Source organism: Oratosquilla oratoria, chromosome 15 (assembly GCF_046742065.1).
Source record: "Oratosquilla oratoria isolate Oo_2021 chromosome 15, ASM4674206v1, whole genome shotgun sequence".
NCBI classification, from domain to species: Eukaryota; Metazoa; Arthropoda; class Malacostraca; order Stomatopoda; family Squillidae; genus Oratosquilla; species Oratosquilla oratoria.
This window is the reverse complement of record NC_134791.1, coordinates 5,841,153-5,863,533: the sequence shown is the minus strand read 5'-3', so window position 1 is coordinate 5,863,533 and position 22,381 is coordinate 5,841,153. Positions and strand designations below refer to the sequence as shown.

The 22,381-nt window shown below is 49.3% G+C and overlaps 1 protein-coding gene across 1 annotated transcript in view; it reads right to left on the bottom strand.

Moving 5' to 3' along the window:
* Positions 1–722: 722 nt before the first annotated feature.
* Positions 723–22,381, bottom strand: part of LOC143033269 (transferrin-like) — a 57,502-nt gene continuing 35,843 nt past the window's right edge. The window contains exons 3-15 of the mRNA XM_076198509.1: positions 16,282–16,421; positions 12,244–12,374; positions 9,433–9,577; positions 8,633–8,802; positions 8,049–8,170; positions 6,605–6,747; positions 5,113–5,359; positions 4,862–5,016; positions 3,639–3,821; positions 3,192–3,365; positions 2,863–2,993; positions 2,472–2,615; positions 723–1,497 (exon numbers count right to left, since the gene is read on the bottom strand). Coding sequence (XP_076054624.1) covers positions 1,261–1,497; positions 2,472–2,615; positions 2,863–2,993; positions 3,192–3,365; positions 3,639–3,821; positions 4,862–5,016; positions 5,113–5,359; positions 6,605–6,747; positions 8,049–8,170; positions 8,633–8,802; positions 9,433–9,577; positions 12,244–12,374; positions 16,282–16,421 — 2,122 coding nt within the window. The 3' untranslated portion in view covers positions 723–1,260. The remainder of the gene's footprint in view (positions 1,498–2,471; positions 2,616–2,862; positions 2,994–3,191; positions 3,366–3,638; positions 3,822–4,861; positions 5,017–5,112; positions 5,360–6,604; positions 6,748–8,048; positions 8,171–8,632; positions 8,803–9,432; positions 9,578–12,243; positions 12,375–16,281; positions 16,422–22,381) is intronic.

The following is a 22,381-nucleotide window of genomic DNA, read 5'->3' as shown; positions in this document are numbered from 1 at the left end:
TGGGTGGGAATGGATTTATGCCTTTGACTTTGGCTACCTCCCTTGTAAGGGGGAAAAAGCCATTGGTGTATATATGTATGTCCTAGTTTCAAGATCTAATAATTTTATTTACACTTGTTTAAACACACACACCCATTAACAAGTGTACTCTGGTCACAGAAGGGGAGCTGCCTAATATAGTATATGAAATGAACAAAGCAATAAGAAGAGAGAATCGAGTGTAGGTATGCATGTTGTATAAAAGCGAGAATCACGGTAAAATTATTCTTTAGAAAACTAATGACATTTGGTAACTTTGTCTACCGACTGTCGTCATGTCTACAAGACTAAATTGTCGTCTGGCCGTCTTCTGTCGATACACATAAAAGTCTCACAACCAAGTATACAATCTCGGCTATACACTTAGACACATTTCAAGATTTACAAAACACCTAAAACTTATGGTGAAATGGCTCGGACTTTGTGGGGTTACCACCACTGGGTTTATTACATTCCAGGTTTGGTGTTAGTATTGACGTTTGAAGCCAGGAGTCACAATAACACTTATGTTTGGACCCAAAGCTAAATTATGGGATCATTCACCATCATTGGCTACAAGGATTTTGAATTCTTAACATGTATTTACTTAGTTGTATCTTACAGGTAGGGGAGCTTAACTTATGTCCTGTCTTTGTATCTCTCCATATCTAGTTTGCTCTTAAATTCCTGTATTGTTTTTGTACACACTGTTTTTCCATCTAATTTGTTCCATACATCCAACACTATGTGGGGAAAGCTGTTCTTTTTCAGGCCTCTTCTATAATGATCCTTTTTAGGCTTCTTTCCATGTCCTCTTGTGTTTCTATTATCCCAATTTAACAAGTCTTCTCTATTAAGGACTTCCATGCCTTTCATAATTCTGTAGATGTACAAATGCACATATGCATACAATCCAAAGGCCAAGGTATTGAAGATTCTGGCTAATGATTGATTACATTGAAGAACTTATAAAGGTGCTTGTCTATAACCAAGTATGTCATCTTCATCATGTGTTCTAACTATCGGGACACCAGTAGACTTAAACCTAGGCCTACATGGTAGATGAGGGGGAAAAAAAAAATAAAGTATTGGCATAGCCATGTGTCCATTGATACATAGATGCAAAGTGACTCCAACTTCACTAAAACCTGCTCGATTCAGAAACATTTCTGGAGTTTCTACTTCACTCGTCTATTCATTTCTTGGGGGGGGGGGGGTTGCATCCCACCATTCAACTCATAGTCACGCTTGGACCACGACTCTGGAGAACAGGAGGGTGAGACACAAGATGGCGACTGAGGACCCTTGAGCGTGGGACGCGTTGCTGCCAATCTGGCCAATTTCTTGCGACTCTGGAAGGAGGTCGATGTCCTCGTCAATGTGGCACATGTGCAGCTCCTTGAGGGCACGGAAGTAAGCACCCTCCAAGGTCTGGTGGTCCTTGTCCTGCCTCAAGTTGATCAATGCCGTAGCAGAGTCCTGGTGTTGGAGGAAAGGTAAAGTCAATGATGATAATAATAAATAATAATAATAGTGTTTATTTGGTAATGAATCAATATATATAAAGTGCAGATAACAAAAAACACATATTTCAAAACAACAATTACAATTGCCGAGTATAACACAAAAAAGCATGTAAGCTAATTTCCATTGTGGTACTTATTTTTTATTTATATATACAGTACTTATAATACGGGCTTCTTCCCCCTTACAAAGGAGGTAGCCAAAGACAAAAGGCATAATAAAGGCATAAGTCCACTCCCACCCATTTCATCCCCACCCATTCCACTTCCATTCACCATCCCTCCCTCCCTCCCTCTTTTCTTGGCACACTTTTTTAATCCCCCAAGGCACTTACGTGCTTCTCTCAATCTACAGTTTACCTCCACTCCGCGCTTTTCTGCCACACACAACCCCAAGTACCCAAAGTTATAAGTTATGGTCTTATTGTGAAACGAGTTTATAAATGAGAGCAGCAGGAGAGAGAGGAAGAGAGTGGAGAATGGCTGTGTATGGATGATATTTTCGTGAAGCCTGAAGGAATTTCTTCCCCATCTTCTCTATTTTCAGTCAGGGAGGGAATAGGGGTGAGTAGAGAATTGTCGTGTATGTACAATATTTTGACGCATCCTAAAGGGATTTCTCCCCATTTTTATTTTCCACATGAGGGTATAGAAACTGGGGGTAGTTGCCATTTAACTGAAGTGGCCTTGCTGTGTCTTGCTGCATTGCTTCAGACCCAGACAGTAGGCAGGATACAGGGATGACCCTTCATCCACAAGGAGCTAAGATGAGAGGGAGGGAAGGGTGCCTTTGACTTGGCTACCATACAAGGGTAACGAAGCCCAGGGAATTTAAACAGAATTTCACGAAAGCCATAAAATATGCAAGGACATCTGTGGCTATAACTGAACAGAAGAGAATACAGCCACCAATATCCTCAAAAACCTTACCTTGAAGATGAGGTCGTGTTTGCCCATGAAAGGTCCAAAGAGGGTAAAGACGTCCTGTCCAGGAGGCAGGATGGCTGAGGCCCGGAGGAGGAGCAAGCGGATGTCGTCCAGGAAGGCATCATTGTTCTTCACAGCCGTTATGACCTGCACGGATGATAAGGATCATCAAAGGAAAGAGATGGGTGGTGGGTGTGTGACTTGGCTGGTTATCTCCCTTACAAAGGGGAAGAAGCATCATTGGTATATAAATATAGATAGAACATCTTGAGATTGGTTGTGAGGCAGCAGTTAGTTCAAAGAAGAACAAAGCAGAACACTATAAAAGGAGGAATTGTTCTTCCTGGGGGCATGGGTGAGAACAGAATGTGACTCAAAACTCGAGGTCGCTTACCTTGTGTGCAGGAACACTGGCAAGGTAACAACTGCTAAAGCTAACAACATCAGCGGTGCTGGAATTCCTGCAGAGGAGTTTGAAGTCCTGCGCATTAAGATTCTTTGCCCACGATTCATTGTTGTTGCCGTCTGTGTAATAGAGGAACAAGTTAACCTGACAGTAGCAGTTGTCTGCTATATAAAGAAGGTCTGCAAGGCAAAGGGGGCACTTTGCACCCAGGGGAAGTGGCAATTACTCGGATCCATTTTGGGGTATTAAACTAGGACCAACATCTGAAGCTTGAGTATACAACATCAAACAGTTTAATACAAAACTTGGCTACTCACTTGTATTATCAATAACTGTTGTGTGCTTAACAAAGGCAACATCACCACCACCCTGGACAAGGCAGCGGAAGGCACCCGTGTACCCAGAGAAGGCTTCCGTATCATCTCGTGCACACTTGTTAACTACATCACCTCCAGACACGTCGTAAGGGGGGCCGTCAACAGCACCTTCCACTGTGGGGAGCAATGGAGGAGGAAGAAGAACAAACGTATTAGTATCACGAAGAACTCGTTCTTTAAGGGGATGCAGCACGCCTATTGTTTCCGGATACAGAAAATTTCCTGTACGTAATTGCGAGCACACCGCTTGATACAGGGCAATCCTTTTACCTGTTCCTTTCCAAATGGTACTTACTCAAGCTATTTATTTCCAACATCCCATCAGTAATACAAGGTGTTTTAGCTGATCACGATTAATATACATAAAATCAAGAGAGGAAGACTCACACTGAGACCCCACGCAGAGTTCACAGAGGGACCTGGGATTGGTGCCGCTGGGGTCGTAGTCGACGTTCTTGGCCCCTGGCACACACGAGCTACTGAAGAACTTGCCTATAGCTTGGGCATAGTTGCACTTTATCGGTTTGAGAAGCCCAGCCTCCATCAGGGTTGACACGGGGATTTTCCAGCCTGAGGGTGTTGCAACGTCAGTAAGAATAGATTGTACACAGCCAGGAAACAATGTGTAAAAATATATATATATGTGTCCTCTCCCATCTGTTGAGGAAGGACGGGAGAGGACAGAAGACGGGTGAATGGAGAATGGTTGTATATGGATGATGATGTGATTGCATGAGGTGGAATGGGCAGGGGGTGGGGGGGTGAGGTAGTATGTGTGAGCAAAATTTTGACGCAGCCCGAAGGGATTTCTCCCCGTCCTCTCCTTTTATGCAATGGGGGGACGGAGAGGGGGGGTCGCCGATTTAATGAAGCGGCCTTGCTGTGGATGTGCTGTGTCTTGCGACACTGCTTCTGACCCAGGGCAGTGGACAAGGTGCAGGGATGACCCATCATCCAGGAGGTGCTCAGAGAAGAGGGAGGGTGGAGGGGTGTGGAGTGTATTCAGGGATGGAATGGGTGGGAATGATTTTATGCCTTTTTCTTTTTGGCTACCCCCCTTGTAAGGGGGAAAAAGCCTTGGTATATGTATGTATGTATGTATATAATATGAACTATATCAACTGCTGTGTTGTGCTATTCCTTCTGACCCAGGCGGTAGGACAGGAGATGGATGACCCTTCATCCACTGCCAAGAGGATGGGAGGGAAGAGGGTAAAGGGGAGTGGAGTATGTAGAGGATGAAATGGATGGGAGTGGTTTCTATGCCTTGTCTTTTGGCTACCTCCTGTGTATGGGGGAAAAAGCCTTTAGCATATGTATGTATGTTATTTATTTTTTATTTTATTTTTTCTCCCAAGAGAGAAACAAATGGGCAATGGATATGGGATGGGTTGATGGTGGGTGGGTGGGTACTTCTCTCATGAGGTGGGGGTTGGGGGGGAAGATGGCTCCTGGTATATAGATGAATATAGAATGACTGGATAAAAATTGTAATCTCCAATGTCTCTACTCTATAACTAACAACACAACCCTGTTTGTTCTCTTGTTCATTATCCAAAACCCATCTCTACAACTCTACTTGCTTCCTTTCAACCCGACGTCCTATTTACCTGCTGTCCTTCCAATACCAGTGTGGCAAGACTTCTTTCCCTTCAGCTGTTCGAGGGAGGTTATCCCGGAGTCTGCCTTGACGACAGCCACGGCGAAGTAGGATGCGTCCAAGGGGCCGTAACGCTCCGAAATCAGTGCCGTCGTACCAAACTTGCTGTGCAAATATAAGTAAACATATCAGGTTCAGCATTGTAAGATATAGATATGAAGAGGATCGCAATTTATATTTTTGTCTCAGAAGTCCACTTACACATGACTGTCGAACATGTCGCCTCCATCAACGGATGTGATGTGCGCTTTGCCCTTGACGATAAAGTTTATGCAGTTGTCGGTGGACGAGGAGGAGGGTCGGGTGCATTTGAGTTCGGGCCGGACCCTGCGGGACTTGAGGACCTTGGACAAGGCTCTGCACTTCTCCTCCGCTGCCTTTGAAGACACGCACAGGATAACACTCTCCGAGTTGCAACCGATACCAGAGATGGTCACCTCGTAACCAGCTGATAAGGGCGAAAATAAATGATGTAGTTGGGTTTACCCTGTAAGCATAGACAGTTCAACTCTCATAATCTTTCACTCTTGTACCTCCACTTTCCGCCTCACCCACACAAATGGGTGAAGGGTGAGTGTAGACCTTGAATAACCACAATGCTTATAAGAAGGACAGGGCCTTGTGGTGTACATATGTATATATTTATGTACCATTTTGTGTGTGTGTGTGGTTCGCACAGGGTGATGTGACGTATCTAGTGTGGATAGCATTAAGGTATTGCTTTGCATACCCTCTTGCTTTCAGCTACCACCACTGGCTAGTCTTGTTACGAAAAGGGAGCCACTCTGCACAAGTCTTTCCTGCCAGCATATAACCTTTCCACCACCAAGTCTCCTTCAGGGCCTCCCCATGGCTACGCATGGTAACTGGGTGCCTTGCGGCACAAGGCTAACATTACAGGAGATCTTTGATGAGCAGCAGGAGGCCCCAAAGGTGCAGAGCTATGGCCCACCGATATGTGGACATGCCCTGGCTCCCCATCAACTCTTGCCCCCAATGCCTTGTGGATTAAAAACAGCCATGAGGGGTGACCATACCCCATGGACATGTCACTGTGAGCATGCCACATACAGTTGGTTTCAAGGTTCTGTCTCCCTAGCATGTGAAGCCTGATTTTGGTGGACTGCGCGGACGAAAACACTAGATTACTTCAACAGGCAGAAAAGCAAACCAGCAAAGCATTGTGGAACATAAATAGGACACAGCATGGCACGAAAACCCTGTTGACCATCCATTGGATCCCAACCTATCACCAGTCGTCTTGACTCCGTCTTGCCACAGGATCAAGATAGGGACGAGAGAGAGAGAGAGGCTAACAACACTGCACAATTCTCCCTCACTTTAATCAAAGTCAAACGCAAGTCATGAATTTGGGGTCAATGTCATGTTCGTCGTCATTAATGAAGGACGAACATTATTTATATACAGTACCTATATTCTACTTGCCTTGGGGGGATTTCATTCAGTCATGGGGACCCTCCTTCCCCCACAACAGAAGGGTTAAACCTAACTCCAGGAGCGTCCATTCCATTTTACAACTTCTGCCCCAAACTAACGATCCCTTGACAACAACATTTTCCCTGAGTGAAATGTGGACCCTCCCGAAGGATGTTCTCGGTTGCTGGAAGACCGCGGGTCTTCTACAAGAGAGACCAGGGGCACTGGACGGATTGAAGCGAAACTGACTACCCACCTTGCTGGAGATACGCTGATGCTGTGGTGGGCGACAAGACGGGCTGGACAGCTGCGGGGAGTTTGGATCCCATCACAGCGCTCAGGGGAGAGTCCTTAGGTTCCTCCCTCGCCATGGCCTTCTGCAGGGTCTGCGCATGACGCCTGCGAGAACAAGTCATTCATTGAAATTAATTGGAAGTAAAGTCATAAATGGAAGTTACTCAAAATGTGTGTGTGTACTTTATTTTTTATTTAATTTTGTTTAATTTTTTTCTTTTAATTTTTATCACTTTTATGTTTTGTGTTTTTCTTCATTTAACCTCGTTACAGCGCTGCCACTAAATCACTAACTGTGCAACACTGACACCAGAAGGCCGAGGCCGTCACCTTTGCCCTATGTGCTTAGATAGCTAGTACATGTGGCAGTCACTAGTAACTGCTGGGGTTCGAAAACAGACGAGGCGAGTTCGAAATCCAACACATCATTATAGGGCGTGCGCGCGCACACACAAACAAACACACACACACGTACACACACTTGATGGCGCAGTTGGTAGAGTTCCTGGCCGCCACTACGGCGGTCCGGGTTCGCCCAGGGCTGAAATATTGTAATTTCAGGATAGGTGCGATGCGAGTCGTTACTCCAATTCTCGTGGGTGGGGAGTTGGGTGTATGTATGTGTGTGTAACGTCACAGCATTACCCATAGATCGGTCATATATGAGCTCTGAGCTCTCTTCCGGGAGGGAAATAGCTGTCGATCATGAGTCCACCACGTTATCCAAGACCATTGTGAAACACATCTGTCCAAAACATATAGAAAGTGGGTGGTTCGAACATTGGAAAACCTCTTCCAAGCAGTGACAAGTCATGCACTGCATTGCTCTGTCATCGTCCGCCAACCCTGAACACCTGCCCCCCTTCTCCCTCCTTCGTACTCCCTCCTCCCACCCTCGTACAACCCCCCGCGCCCTACACTCCCCCCGCCCCAGCACTCCCCCCTGCCCTCATACTCCCCACCCCTTTTTTTCGTACTCCCTCTCCCCTCCCCCCTTCGAAGAATCTGGTCTCACTTAGAGTCTCGACTTCGAGAGTCGAGTTCGGGGGAGCTCCCCTTCTGGGACCAACGCAACGAACTCGGACGTTCACTGACAAAGGTGACGACCTCGGCCTTCTGGTGTCAGTGTTGCACAGTTAGTGATTTAGTGTCAGTGACGTAACGAGGTTAAGCCTTCCAATACGGTGACGCCCTTGATATGTTCTATTCTGGCCAAGAAATGGACCATTCTGATATCTGAGGACATGAACTCCAGCCTGAATGGGGGTATCGATCGCTGAGGACAACTTTCAAACAGGGGTCCGTCCCGTGAAATTAATAAAATTACTTTTCACGTAGTCAGAATAAGTAAAAAAAAAAAAAAAAAAAATACAAAATTAAATACAGAGACAAACTCGGCCACTCACTGGCCCTGCTCGGTGGCTAGCCAGACTGGCCATGGACGTGCGGCCCAGTGACACTGCTCGTGGCTGTCGACGTCCACCAGTCGCCCGTCGGGGCAGAGCAGCGCGAAGTCGTCCTTGACCACCTGGTGGGGGGAGAAGAGAACAGAGTTCGTCATTCGCTTGACGATTCCTCCGAAGTCCTACGTCTACGTCTCACGATTGAATTATTTTTATTATTTTCATTTGTTTTATCTATTTATACCTGTATATAGTTTATTTTTATCTTATTCTATATATTAGTTTATTTTTTATTGTGAGTTTTCAACCTTCCTTATCACACTACTGATACAAAGGGATGGCCTAGTATGAAGGGTTAAGGTGGGTACACAATTGTCCCATACACTATAGGCTGTGCCTTTTTCTAGGTGACACCAAACTATTTTATTCAGCCAAGGAGAGGTCCCTGGAGTAAATACAGTCGATGTCACCGCTTTAGATTACTCGAAATATTTTTGCAAAAATCCGTGACCTCGTCTGAGCAGAACAGTTTGATATCAGGTCAAGCTGATGGCAAAAAAAAAAAAAAAAAAATCGTGAGTACTCACGTCGGTCCTGTCGGCGAGGAAGGCCGTGAGAGCCTCCCGCTTGGTCCAGGCCACGTCGCCGTGAGAGTCGACGAGGCACCGGAGGACGCCCTCGTAGCCGGCGTGGGCGTCCTGTCCGTCGCACAGGCCTGGGTCGCGGCACATCGTGCACAGGTTCGAGTATTGCTCCTCTGCAGCAAAGATGAGATTCGTTATAACAACATTAATAACAATGATACTGACAATAACATACATATACCAAAGGCTTTTCCCCCCTACACGGGGGGTAGCCAAAAAGAAAAAGGTATAGAAACCACTCCCACCCATTCCACTTCCTTTATATTCCACTCCCCTCCACCCTCCTCCCTCCCTCTTATCTTGGCACCTCCTGGATGACGGGTCATCCCTGCATCCTGTCCACTGCCCTGGGTCAGAAGCAGTGTCGCAAGACACAGCACATCCACAGCAAGGCCGTGGATTATAAAATGTGTGTGTGCATGCATGTGACCATGTATTTGAATGTGTGTAGGTATGTACATACGTGTGTGTGCATATCTATGTAGGTATGTACGTGTGTATGTGTAGGTAATGTACGTGTGTGCAGTCTATGTGTAGGTATTTGAACGTGTGCATATACATGTATGTGTGTGTAGGTATGTATGTGTGTGCATATGTATATGTATGTGTATGCATACACTTTACATGTGTGTGCACATGCGTCTATATTTATGTATATATACTGTATACATGTATGTGTGTGTAGGTATGTACGTGTGTGCATATGTATTTGTGTGCATATACTGGGAAAGAGGGTTACCCACTGAGTTGAGCGTCGGTGTCGTTGTCGGGTGCCCACTGGCCGGGGACGCAGGCGAGGCCGAAGTACTTGGACGCCGCCCGGAGGTCGTGTTCGGCCACCGTGCCCTTGAAGTCGCACTCCATCTTCAGCTCGCCCAGCTTCAGCAACTGCAACGGTAACGGTAATCATGATGGTAACGAGGCTCCTGGTGGAGGTGGGTAACGGTAATGGTAATCATTATGGTAAGGCAACGAAGCTACTGGTGATGGGTAATGGTAATCATGATGGTAACAAGGTAATGAGGCACCTGATGATGATTGGTAACGGTAATCATTATGGTAACAAGGTAACGTGGCTCATGGTGGAGGTGAGTAACGTTAATCACGATGATAATAAGGTAACGATGCCCCTGGTGGGTAACGGTAATAATGATGGTAACGATGCTCTTGGAGGTGGGTAACGGTAATCATAATGGTAACAAGGTAACGAGGCTCCTGGTGGGTAACGGTAATCATGATGGTAACAAGGTAACGATGCTCCTGGTGGGTAATGGTAACCATGATGGTAACAAGGTAACGAAGCTCTTGGTGGAGATGCCTGGCTGCGGCCGAAGCCGTCACCAATCTCGCTCCTCTATTCAAGACTCTTCAACCACCACCTTCGCCTTACGTACTCGGATAGCCAGACCGTTAGCAGTCACCGGTAGGCGATGGGGATCGAACTCGGGTCTACGAGTTATGGGGCAAGATCTAAGCTCAACGCTCATTGTGGAATGACGTGGGCGAGGATCGTCTCCCCATTTCCCCTTCCTCTTCTATCTTCTCCCTACCTCCCTTCCTCCCCTTCCCCAGCTCTCCCCCTTTGTCCTCCCCCTCTCTCTTTGTCCTCTCCCTCCCCCTTTGTCCTCCCCCTCTCTCTTTGTCCTCTCCCTCCCCCCTTTGTCCTCCCCATCCCCTTTTGTCCTCCCCATCCCCCTTTTGTTCTCCCCTCCCCACTTTGTCCTCCCTCTCCCCCATTTGTCCTCCCCCTCCGTCGCCAAAAGGGGCCGGGGCCCCCCTCGCCCCCTTCAGATGAATGAAATCGCCTGACGGCAGCGAAGGACAAGCGAGCGAGCGGGCGGAGGTGGTCCTTCACCGCCGCCGCCGCTGCTCCTCAAGTGGGAGTAACCAGAGACACCACCGGCTCGCCCGCCTGCATACCTCTTCGATAGAGGACGAGGAGGAGGATAGAGGGAGGGAGGGGGAGGAGGAGGATAGAGGGAGGGAGGGGGAGGAGGAGGTAAGGGATGGATGGGGAGAAAAGGATGGAGGAAGGGGGTAGGAGTATAAAGGGAGGAGGGAGATAGAGGGAGGGGGAGGGGTATAGAGGAAGGGGGAGGAGGTGAGGGAGGGATGGGGAGGATAGAGGCAGGGGAGAGGAAATAGAGAGAGGAGGATAGAGGGAGGGGGTAGGAGTATAGGGGGGAGGAGGGCTCTACCCGCCCCATCACTCCCCCCGCCCCGTCACTCCCATAACGACCTTTTCACTCCTCCCCTTTGACTCCCCCTCCCCTTCATGAATTCGCCCCCGCCTATGTCACATGTACAAACAAAATCCAGTGTAAAAATATTAGTAATAATAATTATAACAAAATAATAATGATAAATTGGGGCAAATATATAACAAAGGACCTGGTCAGGAATAGACAATGGCACGCCAGGAAGAAATGAAATTAGATACAACTCGAGTAAATATGATAGCGGAGTTCGATAGCAAGAGCTCTTTAGAGAGAGAGAAGAGCCTGCCCCTCTCTTTTCTCTCTCTCTCTCTCTCTCTCTCTCTCTAAAAAGTAAATAAAAATAAACTATTAATATCGATAAATGGTACGACCCTGAAACGGATACTCTGTTATGTTTTTTTTTTTTCCCAAAAAAACAGCCACATCGTCAACTTTTAATGAAAAATCCTTCGGCGTCGACATGACGTCACGTCGCCAGCAGACTCACGATGTGACGCCCACCCGCACTTGGACTGACGACATTCTTGTTGAAAACTGCGTTCGAGTCGACATGACGTCACGTCGCGTTTGGAAGTTTTGATGTCGAGCTCACGCGGGGTGACGTGACGTCACGTGTCCGTTGCGTGCAGTGATGTCCATGTCACTTTGTTCCGAGTGATTATTGTGCAGTGGATATTTCGAGTTTATTATAAACATGTTGAAATTGAAATTATATATTTTAATGGTGAAGAATTTACAAGACTACAGATTTGACGAGAAGAGAGATCCCATCACCTCTTAGACGGAGAGAGAGAGGTGGAGGAAGAAGAGGAATAGGAAGTGCAGGAGGGGGAGGAGGAAGAGGAAAAGGAAGTGTAGGAGGAGGAGAGGGACAAGGAAGAGAAAGAATAGAAGGGGAGGAGAGAGACAAGGAATAGGGGGAATAGGAAGAGAGAGACAAGGAAGAGGAGGGGGAGGAGAGAGACAAGGAAGGGGAGGAGACAAGGAAGAGGAGGAATAGGGGGAAAGAGAAAGAAGAAGAGGAATAGGAGGAGAGAGACAAGGAAGAAGAGGAGGGGGAGGAGAAAGACAAGAAATAGGAGAGAAACAAGGAAGAGGAGGAGGAGGGAAACAAGGAAGAGGAGGAGGAGAGAGACAAGGAAGAAGGAGGAGAGAAACAAGGAAGAGGAGGAGGAGGGAAACAAGGAAGAGGAGGAGGAGGGAAACAAGGAAGAGGAGGAGGAGGAAAACAAGAAGGAAGAGGAGGAGGAAAACAAGGAAAGGAGGAGGAGAGAAACAAGGAAGAGGAGGAGGAGGGAAACAAGGAAGAGGAGGAGGAGTTTGCTTGTTACTCACGTGAGCCACGGGGATATTCCATCCGGCGGTGCGTCCATATCCCGTGTGGCACGACTTGGAACCCCGCAGGTCCTGGACGGAGGTGATCGCCTTCCGGCGGACAACGGCCACGCCTTCGTAACGCCAGCGACCTGAAGGAGGTGTCGAAGAGGGACCAAGAATGTGGTTATTCTCTTCGTCGTCAGGCGATTTTATTCAGCCAAAAGGATCCTTGGTGGAGTCCTTTGGCTTAATGTAAGAGTATGTTGCTTGGGAAGGATTTATTGAGGGATTTGGTAGTCTATAACACGTATACACACATACAATGGGTTCAGTCCACCTTATGTTCGGGGTGGATGAGTCAAAATATTTATTTGTTTATTGATATACTTAATCTATATCTATTTGCTTATTATCATTATTTTCTATTTTTTATTTATCAATTAATTTATTAATCTATTGTATATAACATATATATATATATATATATTCTATTTTTTTTTTTTTTTTTTTTGGGGGGGGGGGGTCCCAAAACTCCGTAGGAGTAAACACGCGGGAGTGTGGAAGTGGCAGTGGACGTGAGAGAGAGAGTAAGGGTGGGAGTTCTGGCCGAAACAAAAAGTGGAGGACGACAAGGAGAGGACTTCCCGACTCCAGGAGTGGAGGAGGAAGAGAAGGAGGGGCGGTTCAAAGGGACGTGGGTTGCCACCATAACACAATGGGTATATAAGGGGGAGAGTGGGGAATGGGGTGGGGGCAGAAGATTGTGGGGGGTGGGGGAAGGGGGGACAGAGGACTGTGGGAGGGGGGAGGTCTTTCATGTGTGTGTACGTACGTGTGTATGTGTGTGTATACGTGTGTGTGCGTGCAAGGAGTCCATTAGTGGAAACGTGGGCTGTGAGAGGGAGAGAGAGGCAGGGGGGTTGTGAGAGAGACAGGGGGCTGTGAAAGAGAGAGACGGGGGGCTGTGAGAGGGAGAGAGAGACGGGGGGCTGTGAGAGGGAGAGAGAGACGGGGGGCTGTGAGAAATAGAGACAGACGGGGGGCTGTGAGAAATAGAGACAGACGGGGGGCTGTGAGAAATAGAGACAGACGGTGGGCTGTGAGAAATAGAGACAGACGGTGGGCTGTGAGAAAGAGAGAGAGGCTGTAAGAGAGAGACGGGGATGCGAGGGAGAGAGAAGGGGGCTGTGAGAGGAGAGAGAAGGGGGCTGTGAGAGGGAGAGAGAGAAGAGAGAGACGGGGGGCTGTGAGAGAAGAGAGAGAGGCTGTGAGAGAAGAGAGAGACAGGGGGGCTATGAGAGAGACAAGGCTGTGAGAGGGAGAGAGAGACGAGAGAGAAGGGGGGCTGTGAGAATAAGAGAGAGACGGGGGGCTGTGAGAGGAGAGAGAGACAGAGGGAGAGAGAGACGGGTGGCTGTGAGCGAGACAGACGGTGGGCTGTGAGAAAGAGAGAGAGGCTGTAAGAGAGAGACGGGGATGCGAGGGAGAGAGAAGGGGGGCTGAGAGAGAGAGAAAGACAGGGGGCTGCGAGGGAGAGAGAGAGAGAGAAGGGGGGGCCATGAGAGAGACAAGGCTGTGGGAAAGAGAGACAGGGTGGCTGCAAGAGAGAGAGAGAGAGAGAAGGGAGGCTGTGAGAGAGAAAGACAGGGGGCTGCGAGGAAGAGAGAGAAGGAAGGCTGTGAGAGAGAGAGGGGGGCTATGAGAGAGACAAGGCTGTGGGAAAGAGAGAGAGAGAGAGTGACAGGGCTGTAAGTGGGGGGGTGAATGGCTCACAAAGGACAAAAGGGATGGTGGGCGTGGGCGGATGGGGGAGGGGAGTGGGTTGCAACAGCCACCAACCACCCCGATGACACTGCGGGCGGACGGGCGTGCGGGCGTGGGCGGCACTGCCAGTGCCAAGGCAAGCGACGCCATTCGATATGATGGCCATGAACACACGCACACACACGCACATACACACACACACATACATACATGCATGTACATTTACATATATATGCAAGCTCACATGCAGACATCTTGTTTTTTTCTATACGAGATCTTCTACGCCTCTGTACGACCCCGACCCCCTCCCTCCCTCCCTTCCTCATCCTCCCCCCTCTCCCCTCCCCTCCCTTTCCCTCCCACATCTCCCCTCCCCATCCTCCCTTTCATCCCCTCCCTCTCCTCTCCCTCTCTCTCTCCCTTTCCCCCTCCTTCTCTCTCCCCTTCCCTCTTTCTCCCCCTCCCCTTCTCTCCCTCTCCCTCCCTTCCTCTTCTCCCTCCCTCCTCTCTCCCCCTTCATCCCCCTCCCATCCTTCCTCCCCCTCCCTCACTTCTTCCTCCTCCCTCTCCCTTCCCTCCCCTCCCCGCCATCCCTATATAAAAATGCTGACCACGTTAACTTGTAGTATTCCTCTTTTATATAACTTCTTCCTTTTCCTCCTCCTCCTCCTCCTCCTCTTCCTCTTCTTCCTCTACCTCCATTTAAACTGCGCTAGCCCTACTTTCTGTTACTGTCCTCCTTAAATCTCCCTCCTCCTCTTGACCGCCTCTGCGACTTTTACACCTCCTCGGCCCAAGGAAGGAAGCGCTGGTTAACGACGAAATACAATCCTCCTCCTCCTCTTCCTCCTCCTCCTCGTCATCGTCGTCCCCCAGCCCTTCGCCTTATCATGCAAGGCCATGTTCGGCCGCCTGACAAGACACAGATCTGCTTGTGACATGCCAGAGAGAGAGACAGGGAGATTGAGAGAGAGAGAGACGGGGAGATTGAGAGCCGGGGAGGGGGAGACAGGGAGAGAGAGGGAGAGAGAGAGAGAGAGAGAGAGAGAGAGAGAGAGAGCCAGGGAGGGGTAGACAAGGGGAGAGAGAGAGAGCCAGGGAGGGGGAGACAAGGGGAGAGAGAGAGAGCCAGGGAGGGGTAGACAAGGAGAGAGAGAGAGAGAGGGAGAGAGAGAGAGAGAGAGAGAGAGAGAGAGAGAGAGCCAGGGAGGGGTAGACAAGGGGAGAGAGAGAGAGCCAGGGAGGGGGAGACAAGGGGAGAGAGAGAGAGAGAGAGAGCCAGGGAGGGGTAGACAAGGAGAGAGAGCCAGGGAGGGGTAGACAAGGAGAGAGAGAGAGAGAGCCAGGGAGGGGTAGACAAGGAGAGAGAGCCAGGGAGGGGGAGACAAGGAGAGAGAGAGAGCCAGGGAGGGGGAGACAAGGAGAGAGAGAGAGCCGGGGTGGGGAGACAAAGAGAGAGAGCTGGGGGGGAGACAAGGAGAGAGAGAGAGAGCCGGGGTGGGGAGACAAGGAGAGAGAGAGAGCCGGGGTGGGGAGACAATGAGAGAGAGCTGGGGGGGAGACAAGGAGAGAGAGAGCCAGGGAGGGGGGGACAAGGAGAGAGAGCCAGTGAGGGGGAGACAAGGAGAGAGAGAGGCAGGGAGAGGGGGAGACAAGGAGAGAGAGGCAGGGAGAGGGGGAGACAAGGAGAGAGAGGCAGGGGGGAGACGAGGAGAGAGAGGCAGGGGGGAGACAAGGAGAGAGAGCCAGGGGGGAGACAAGGAGAGAGACAGGGAGAGGGGGAGAAAGACAGAAAAAGAGAATGGCAGGGAGAGAGAAAGAGAAAAATAGAAATAAAGAGAGAAAGACGGAGACCGACCTTGCTGGCGAGTGGCCATCACTACTCCCATCCTTTTCTCGTGTCTGCCGCCAGGCGATTTTATTCATTTATTCCTTATTCTTCATCTGAATTGCTTTACTTTGGTTAATTTTATATTTTAATTAATTTCTTGTTTTATTCTATCTTATTATAATGATAACAACTTCCAGTTACATATTGTATTCCATTTTTATTTTACATATATTTAATTATTTATTTCTCCATTTTATTATTATTTTATCTATTATTTTATATAATTTTGTTTGTTTATTTGTTTATTTTATTAATTTTATTTATTTATTTATTAATTAATTTATTTATTTATTTCTCATTCTATTTATCTATTTATTTATTTATTTTTATCTATTAATTTATTTATTTATTTTTTTTTTTTTTTTTTTTTGGGGGGGGGTAGTAGTAGTAGTAGTACTCACGGTCCTTCCTGGGCAGGTCCTTGACTGCGGCCACGACGTGGAAGGTGTCGGGCGCCAGCTGGTGGGCCAGGTACAGGTCCTCCGGCTGAGCCAGCATGACGTCAGCCTCGCCCGCGGCCAGGCGCAGCAGGCACGTGTACCTGAGCGGCCACAATGGCGTCATCAATAACATCATCGTCAAAAATAACAATCAATAACAGCAACAGCATCAATAACAATAATTCACAATGGTAATAACAACTATAATATAACCAATAATAACAATCAATAACATAATCAGTAACATAACAGCAACAGCATCAAAAACAACAATCAATAGTAATAACAATAACAACCATACCATCAATAATAACAATCAGTAACATAATAACATCAATACCAACAACAATCACGATAGTAATAATAACTATATCAATAACAACAGCTCAAATAACAGCATCAATAACAAGGGGTTATAGATACGAGAATCTTGCTGTTAGACTACTTTATCCTGTGTGGGGGGGGGAATAATAAATTAATAATTGATGGGGGTGTGGGAGGGGGGAAGTGGGATTTTTTTTTACCGAATCCCAGTTTCTGTATAATAAGGTCAAGGTTGCATCCCTTCCATCCTCCTCCCCCTCCCTCTCCCTCCCATCTCCTTCCCTTCCCTCCCTCCTTTCCTCCCACCCTCCCCTCACTCCCTCTTTACCCTCCCTCACACACATCTCCTTCCCTTCCCTCCCTCCTTTCCTCCCACCCTCCTTCCCCTCCCTCCCACACATCTCCTTCCCTTCCCTCCCTCCTTCCCCTCCCTCCCCTCCCATCTCCTTCCCTTCCTCCTTTCCTCCCACCCTCCTTCCCCTCTCTCCCTCCCTCCCCTCACTCCCTCTTTACCCTCCCTCACACACATCTCCTTCCCTTCCCTCCCTCCTTCCCCCCCTCCCCTCACTCCCTCTTTACCCTCCCTCCCTCCACAAGCGTGAAGGCACAAACATGGCCCTGAACTCTCCTGAAGGTGAGAGTGCCCCTCTCCCCTCCCACTCTCCCTCTCCCCTCCCACTCTCCCTCTCCTCTCCCACTCTCCCTCTCCTCTTCCACTCTCCCTCTCCTCTCCCACTCTCCCTCTCCTCTCCCACTCTCCCTCTCCTCTTCCACTCTCCCTCTCCTCTTCCACTCTCCCTCTCCTCTCCCACTCTCCCTCTCCTCTTCCACTCTCCCTCTCCTCTTCCACTCTCCCTCTCCTCTCCCACTCTCCCTCTCCTCTCCCACTCTCCCTCTCCTCTCCCACTCACCCTCTCCTCTCCCACTCACCCTCTCTCCTCCCACTCTCCCTCTCCCTCTACCCTCCTACTCTCCCTCTTTCCTCCCACTCTCCCTCTCCCCTCCCACTCTCCCTCTCTCCTCCCACTCTCCCTCTCTCCTCCCACTCTCCTCCCACTCTCCCTCTCTCCTCCCACTCTCCCTCCCCCTCCTCCCTCTCTTTTGTGCGTGTGTGTGTGTGTGTGTGTGTGTGTGTGTGTGTGTGTGTGTGTGTGCGCGTGTAAAGATGTTGTTTACGTCTACCCCTTTCGCTTCCAGCCAATGGGAGGACGGCACTCCCTTACTCGGCCACCACCGCCACCACCACCACCTGCATACCAACACCACCACCACCAACAGCCCTCCCCACCACTGGGGTTCGTTATGGTTGTTGTTTTTGTGACATTTATTTATTATTATTATTTCTAATTTCTTATTTTCCATTTTATTTTATTTGTATATTATTTAGTTTTTCTATTTTATTTTATTTGTTTATTATTATTAATTATTATTATTATTATTATTATTATCATCATTATTGTTTTTATCTATTTATTCTCTTTTAATTATTTGTTTATATATATATATATATATATATATATATATATTTTTTTTTTTTTTTTTTTTTTTTTTCCTCCTTTCTTTTTAGTTGTCGTATATGACCGTCCGGTATTATTTTCGGTTATTACTATAGGTTAGTAATATGCTATTATTCCGCCATGGGCAAGGTTTTATGGCTATTTCCACGGTTATTTTTCCTTATTCGGACTTATTTTCAATGTTATTTTCATGGTTGTTGTTATGGTTATTCCTATGGTTGTTTAAATGTTATTTTCATGTTTATCTTATATTTTTTTCATAGTTATTTTATGGTAAAGTTCATGGATTTTATGGTTATTTTCATTATTATTTTATGGTTATTTTCATTATTATTTTATGGTTATTTTCATGGTTATTTTATGGTTATTTTCATTGTTAGTTTATGGTTATTTTCATGTTTATTTTGTTCCTATTTTCATGGTTATTTCGTTTTATTTTACAGTTATTCTCATTGTTATTCTATGGTTATTCTCATTGTTATCTGTTATTTTCACAATTATTTTCTGGTAAATCTCGTTATTTAACCTCGAACCTTCAAACATCTCTGCCCACCTTCGTTAAGAAGCCAAAGGCCGTTGGCGGGCCTTATTACCAACCATCGCAAGCTGCCAAAACAAAGGACTTTGGAGCAGGAGCCTTTGTTGAGGCTTCCAATTGAATTTCTCCCCTTCCCCTCTCCTCTCCCCTCCCTCCTCTCCTCTCCCCTCTTCTCCCTCCCCTCTCCTCTCTTCTCCCTCCCCTCTCCTCTCTTCTCCCTCCCCTCTCCTTTCTTCTCCCTCCCCTCTCCTCTCTTCTCCCTCCCCTCTCTTCCTCCCCTCTCCTCTCTTCTCTTCCTCCCCTCCCCACTCTTCTCCCTCTGCTCTCCCCTCACTTCTCCCTTCCCTCTCCTCCTCTTCTCCTTCCCCTCTCCTCTGCTCTCTTCTCCTTCCCCTCTCCTCTCCCTCTCCTCTCCCTCCCCTCTCCCCTCCCCTCTCTTTTCTTCTCCCTCTCTTCCCCCCTCTTCTCCCTCCCCTCCCCTCTCTTCTCCCTCTGCTCTCCCCTCACTTCTCCCTTCCCTCTCCTCCTCTTCTCCTTCCCCTCTCCTCTGCTCTCTTCTCCTTCCCCTCTCCTCTCCCTCCCCTCTCCCCTCCCTCCCTCCCCTCTCTTTTCTTCTCCCTCTCATCCCCCCTCTTCTCCCTCCCCTCTCTTTTCTTCTCCCTCTCTTCCCCCCTCTTCTCCCTCCCCTCCCTCTCTTCTCGCTCTGCTCTACCCTCACTTCTCCCTCCCCTCTCCTCTCCTCCTCTTCTCCTTCCCCTCTCCTCTGCTCTCTTCTCCTTCCCCTCTCCTCTCCCCTCCCTCCCCTCTTCTCTCCCCTCTCTTTTCTTCTCCTTCTCTTCCCCCCTCTTCTCCCTCCCCTCCCTCTCTTCTCGCTCTGCTCTCCCCTCACTTCTCCCTCCCCTCTCCTCTCCTCCTCTTCTACCTCCCCTCTCCTCTCCTCCTCTTCTACCTCCCCTCTCCTCTCCCTTCCCTCTCATCTCCTCTCCCTCCCCTCTCCTCTTCTCTCTCTCCCCTCTACTCTCTTCTTTCCACTCCCATCTTCCTTCCCTCTTCTCTCTTCTCCCTCCCCTCTCCTCTTTTCTTCCTACCCTCTCTTTTCTTCCTACCCTCTCCTCTCTTCTCTCCCCTCTCCTCTCCCCTCCCATCTTCCTTCCCTCCTCTCTTCTCCTTCTCCTCTCTTCTCCCTCCCCTCTCTTCTCCCTCCCCTCTCCTCTCTTCTCCCTTCCCTCTCCTCTCTTCTCCCTCCCCTCACCTCTTTTCTCCCTACCCTCTCCACTCTTCTCCCTCCCCTCTCCTCTCTTCTCCCTCCCCTCTCCTCTATTCTCCCTCTACTCCCTACCGTCTCCTCTTTTCTCCCTCTACTCTCTTCTCTTCCCCCTACCCTCTCCTCTTTTCTCCCTCTACTCTCTTCTCTTCCCCCTCCCCTCTCCTCTTTTCTCCCTCTACTCTCTTCTCTTCCCCCTCTACTCTATTCTCTTCCCCTTCCCTCTCTTCTCCCTACCCTCTCCTCTCTTCTCCCTACCCTCTCCTCTTTTCTCCCTACCCTCTCCTCTCTTCCCCCTCTACTCTCTTCTCTTCCCCCTCCCCTCTCCTCTCTTCTCCTCTCTTCTCCTTCTCCTCTCTTCTCCCTCCCCTCTCCTCTCTTCTCCCTCCCCTCTCCTCTCTTCCTCCCTCCCCTCTCCTCTCTTCCTCCCTCCCTCCCCTCTCCTCTCTTCCTCCCTCCCTCCCCTCTCCTCTCTTCCTCCCTCCCTCCCCTCTCCTCTCTTCCTCCCTCCCCTCTCCTCTCTTCTCCCTCCCCTCTCCTCTCTTCTCCCTCCCCTCTCCTCTCTTCTCCCTCCCCTCTCCTCTCTTCTCCCTCCCCTCTCCTCTCTTCTCCCTCCCCTCTCCTCTCTTCTCCCTCCCCTCACCTCTTTTCTCCCTACCCTCACCTCTTTTCTCCCTACCCTCACCTCTTTTCTCCCTACCCTCTCCTCTCTTCTCCCTACCCTCTCCTCTCTTCTCCCTCTACTCTCCTCTCTTCTCCCCTTCCCCCTCTCCTCTCTTCTCTCCCTTCCCCTCTCCTCTCTTCTCTCCACTCCCCTCCTCTCCTCTCTCCCCTCTTTCTCCCTCCCCTCTCCTCTTCTCCCTCCCCTCTCCTCTCTCCCCGCCCCTCTCCTCTCTTCTCCCTCCCCTCTCCTCTCTTCTCCCTCCCCTCTCCTCTCTTCTCCCTCCCCTCTCCTCTCTTCTCCCTCCCCTCTCTTCTCTTCTCCCTCCCCTCACCTCTTTTCTCCCTCCCCTCACCTCTCTTCTCCCTACCCTCTCCTCTCTTCTCCCTCCACTCTCCTCTCTTCTCCCTCTACTCTCCTCTCTTCTCCCTCTACTCTCCTCTCTTCTCCCTACCCTCTCCTCTTTTCTCCCTCTACTCTCTTCTCTTCCCCCCTCCCCTCTCCTCTCTTCTCCCTCTACTCTCTTCTCTTCCCCCTCTACTCTCTTCTCTTCCCCTTCCCCTCTCCTCTCTTCTCCCTACCCTCTCCTCTCTTCTCCCTACCCTCTCCTCTCTTCTCCCTACCCTCTCCTCTTTTCTCCCTACCCTCTCCTCTCTTCCCCCTCTACTCTCTTCTCTTCCCCCTCCCCCCTCCTCTCTTCTCCCTCCCCTCTCCTCTCTTCTCCCTCCCCTCTCCTCTCTTCTCCCTACCCTCTCTTCTCTTCTCCCTCTACTCTCTTCTCTTCCTCCTCCCCTCTCCTCTCTTCTCTTCCCCCTCCCCTCTCCTCTCTTCTCCCTCCCCTCTCCTCTCCTCTCCCTCCCCTCTCCTCTCTTCTTCCCCTCTCCTTCCCTTCCCCCTCTTCTCCCTCCCCTCCCTTCCCCCTCTTCTCCCTCCCCTCCCTCTCTTCTCCCTCCTCTCCTCTCTTCTCCCTCCTCTCCTCTCCCTTCCCTCTCATCTCCTTCCTTCTACTCTCTTCTCACATCTCCCTTTCCCTCACCTACTCTCCTCTCCTCTCTTTTCCTCTTTCCCTCACCGACTCTCCTCACCTCCCCCCTCCTCTCCCTCTTCCTCCTCCCCTCTCCTCTCACTTTCCCTCTCCTCCTCTCCCCCACCTTCTCCCTCCCCCCCCCCCCGCGTCTGTTGGTTGTGGGTCCTCTCGTTAATTTTACTTAAGGTTTAAACAGAAGAATCAAGCGGACCGTCTACGTGCCTCTGCCCACGCGTATGTCAACGAGTGTGTGCACACGCGCGCGCGTGCGCGCGTGTGTGTATGTATGCGTATGTGAGCGTGTGTGTATTCACTTGGTCTTTGGATCACGTGTTGGACTCGTGATCGACAGCTATTTCCCTCCTGGAAGAGAGCTCAGAGCTCGTAGGTCCGATCTATGGGTAATGCTATGACCTTGCACACACACACACACCCAACTCCCCGCCCACGAGAGTCAGAGTAACGACCCGAAGCGCAGCGGTACCGAAATAATTTCGGCCCTGGGCAGGATTCGAACCAGGAACTGCGGGCCACTATGGTGGCAGTTCAGCGCTCTACCAACTACGCTACCGTGTGTGTATGCGTATGTGTGCGTATGCGTGTGTATGCTTATGTGTGTATGCATGTGTACGTGCGTATATGTGTATGCGTGCGTGTATGTGGTTGTGTGTGTGTGTATGCGTTTGGGAAGAAATGTGTTTTTGTGTGTATGTCTGCCTGCGTGCGTGTG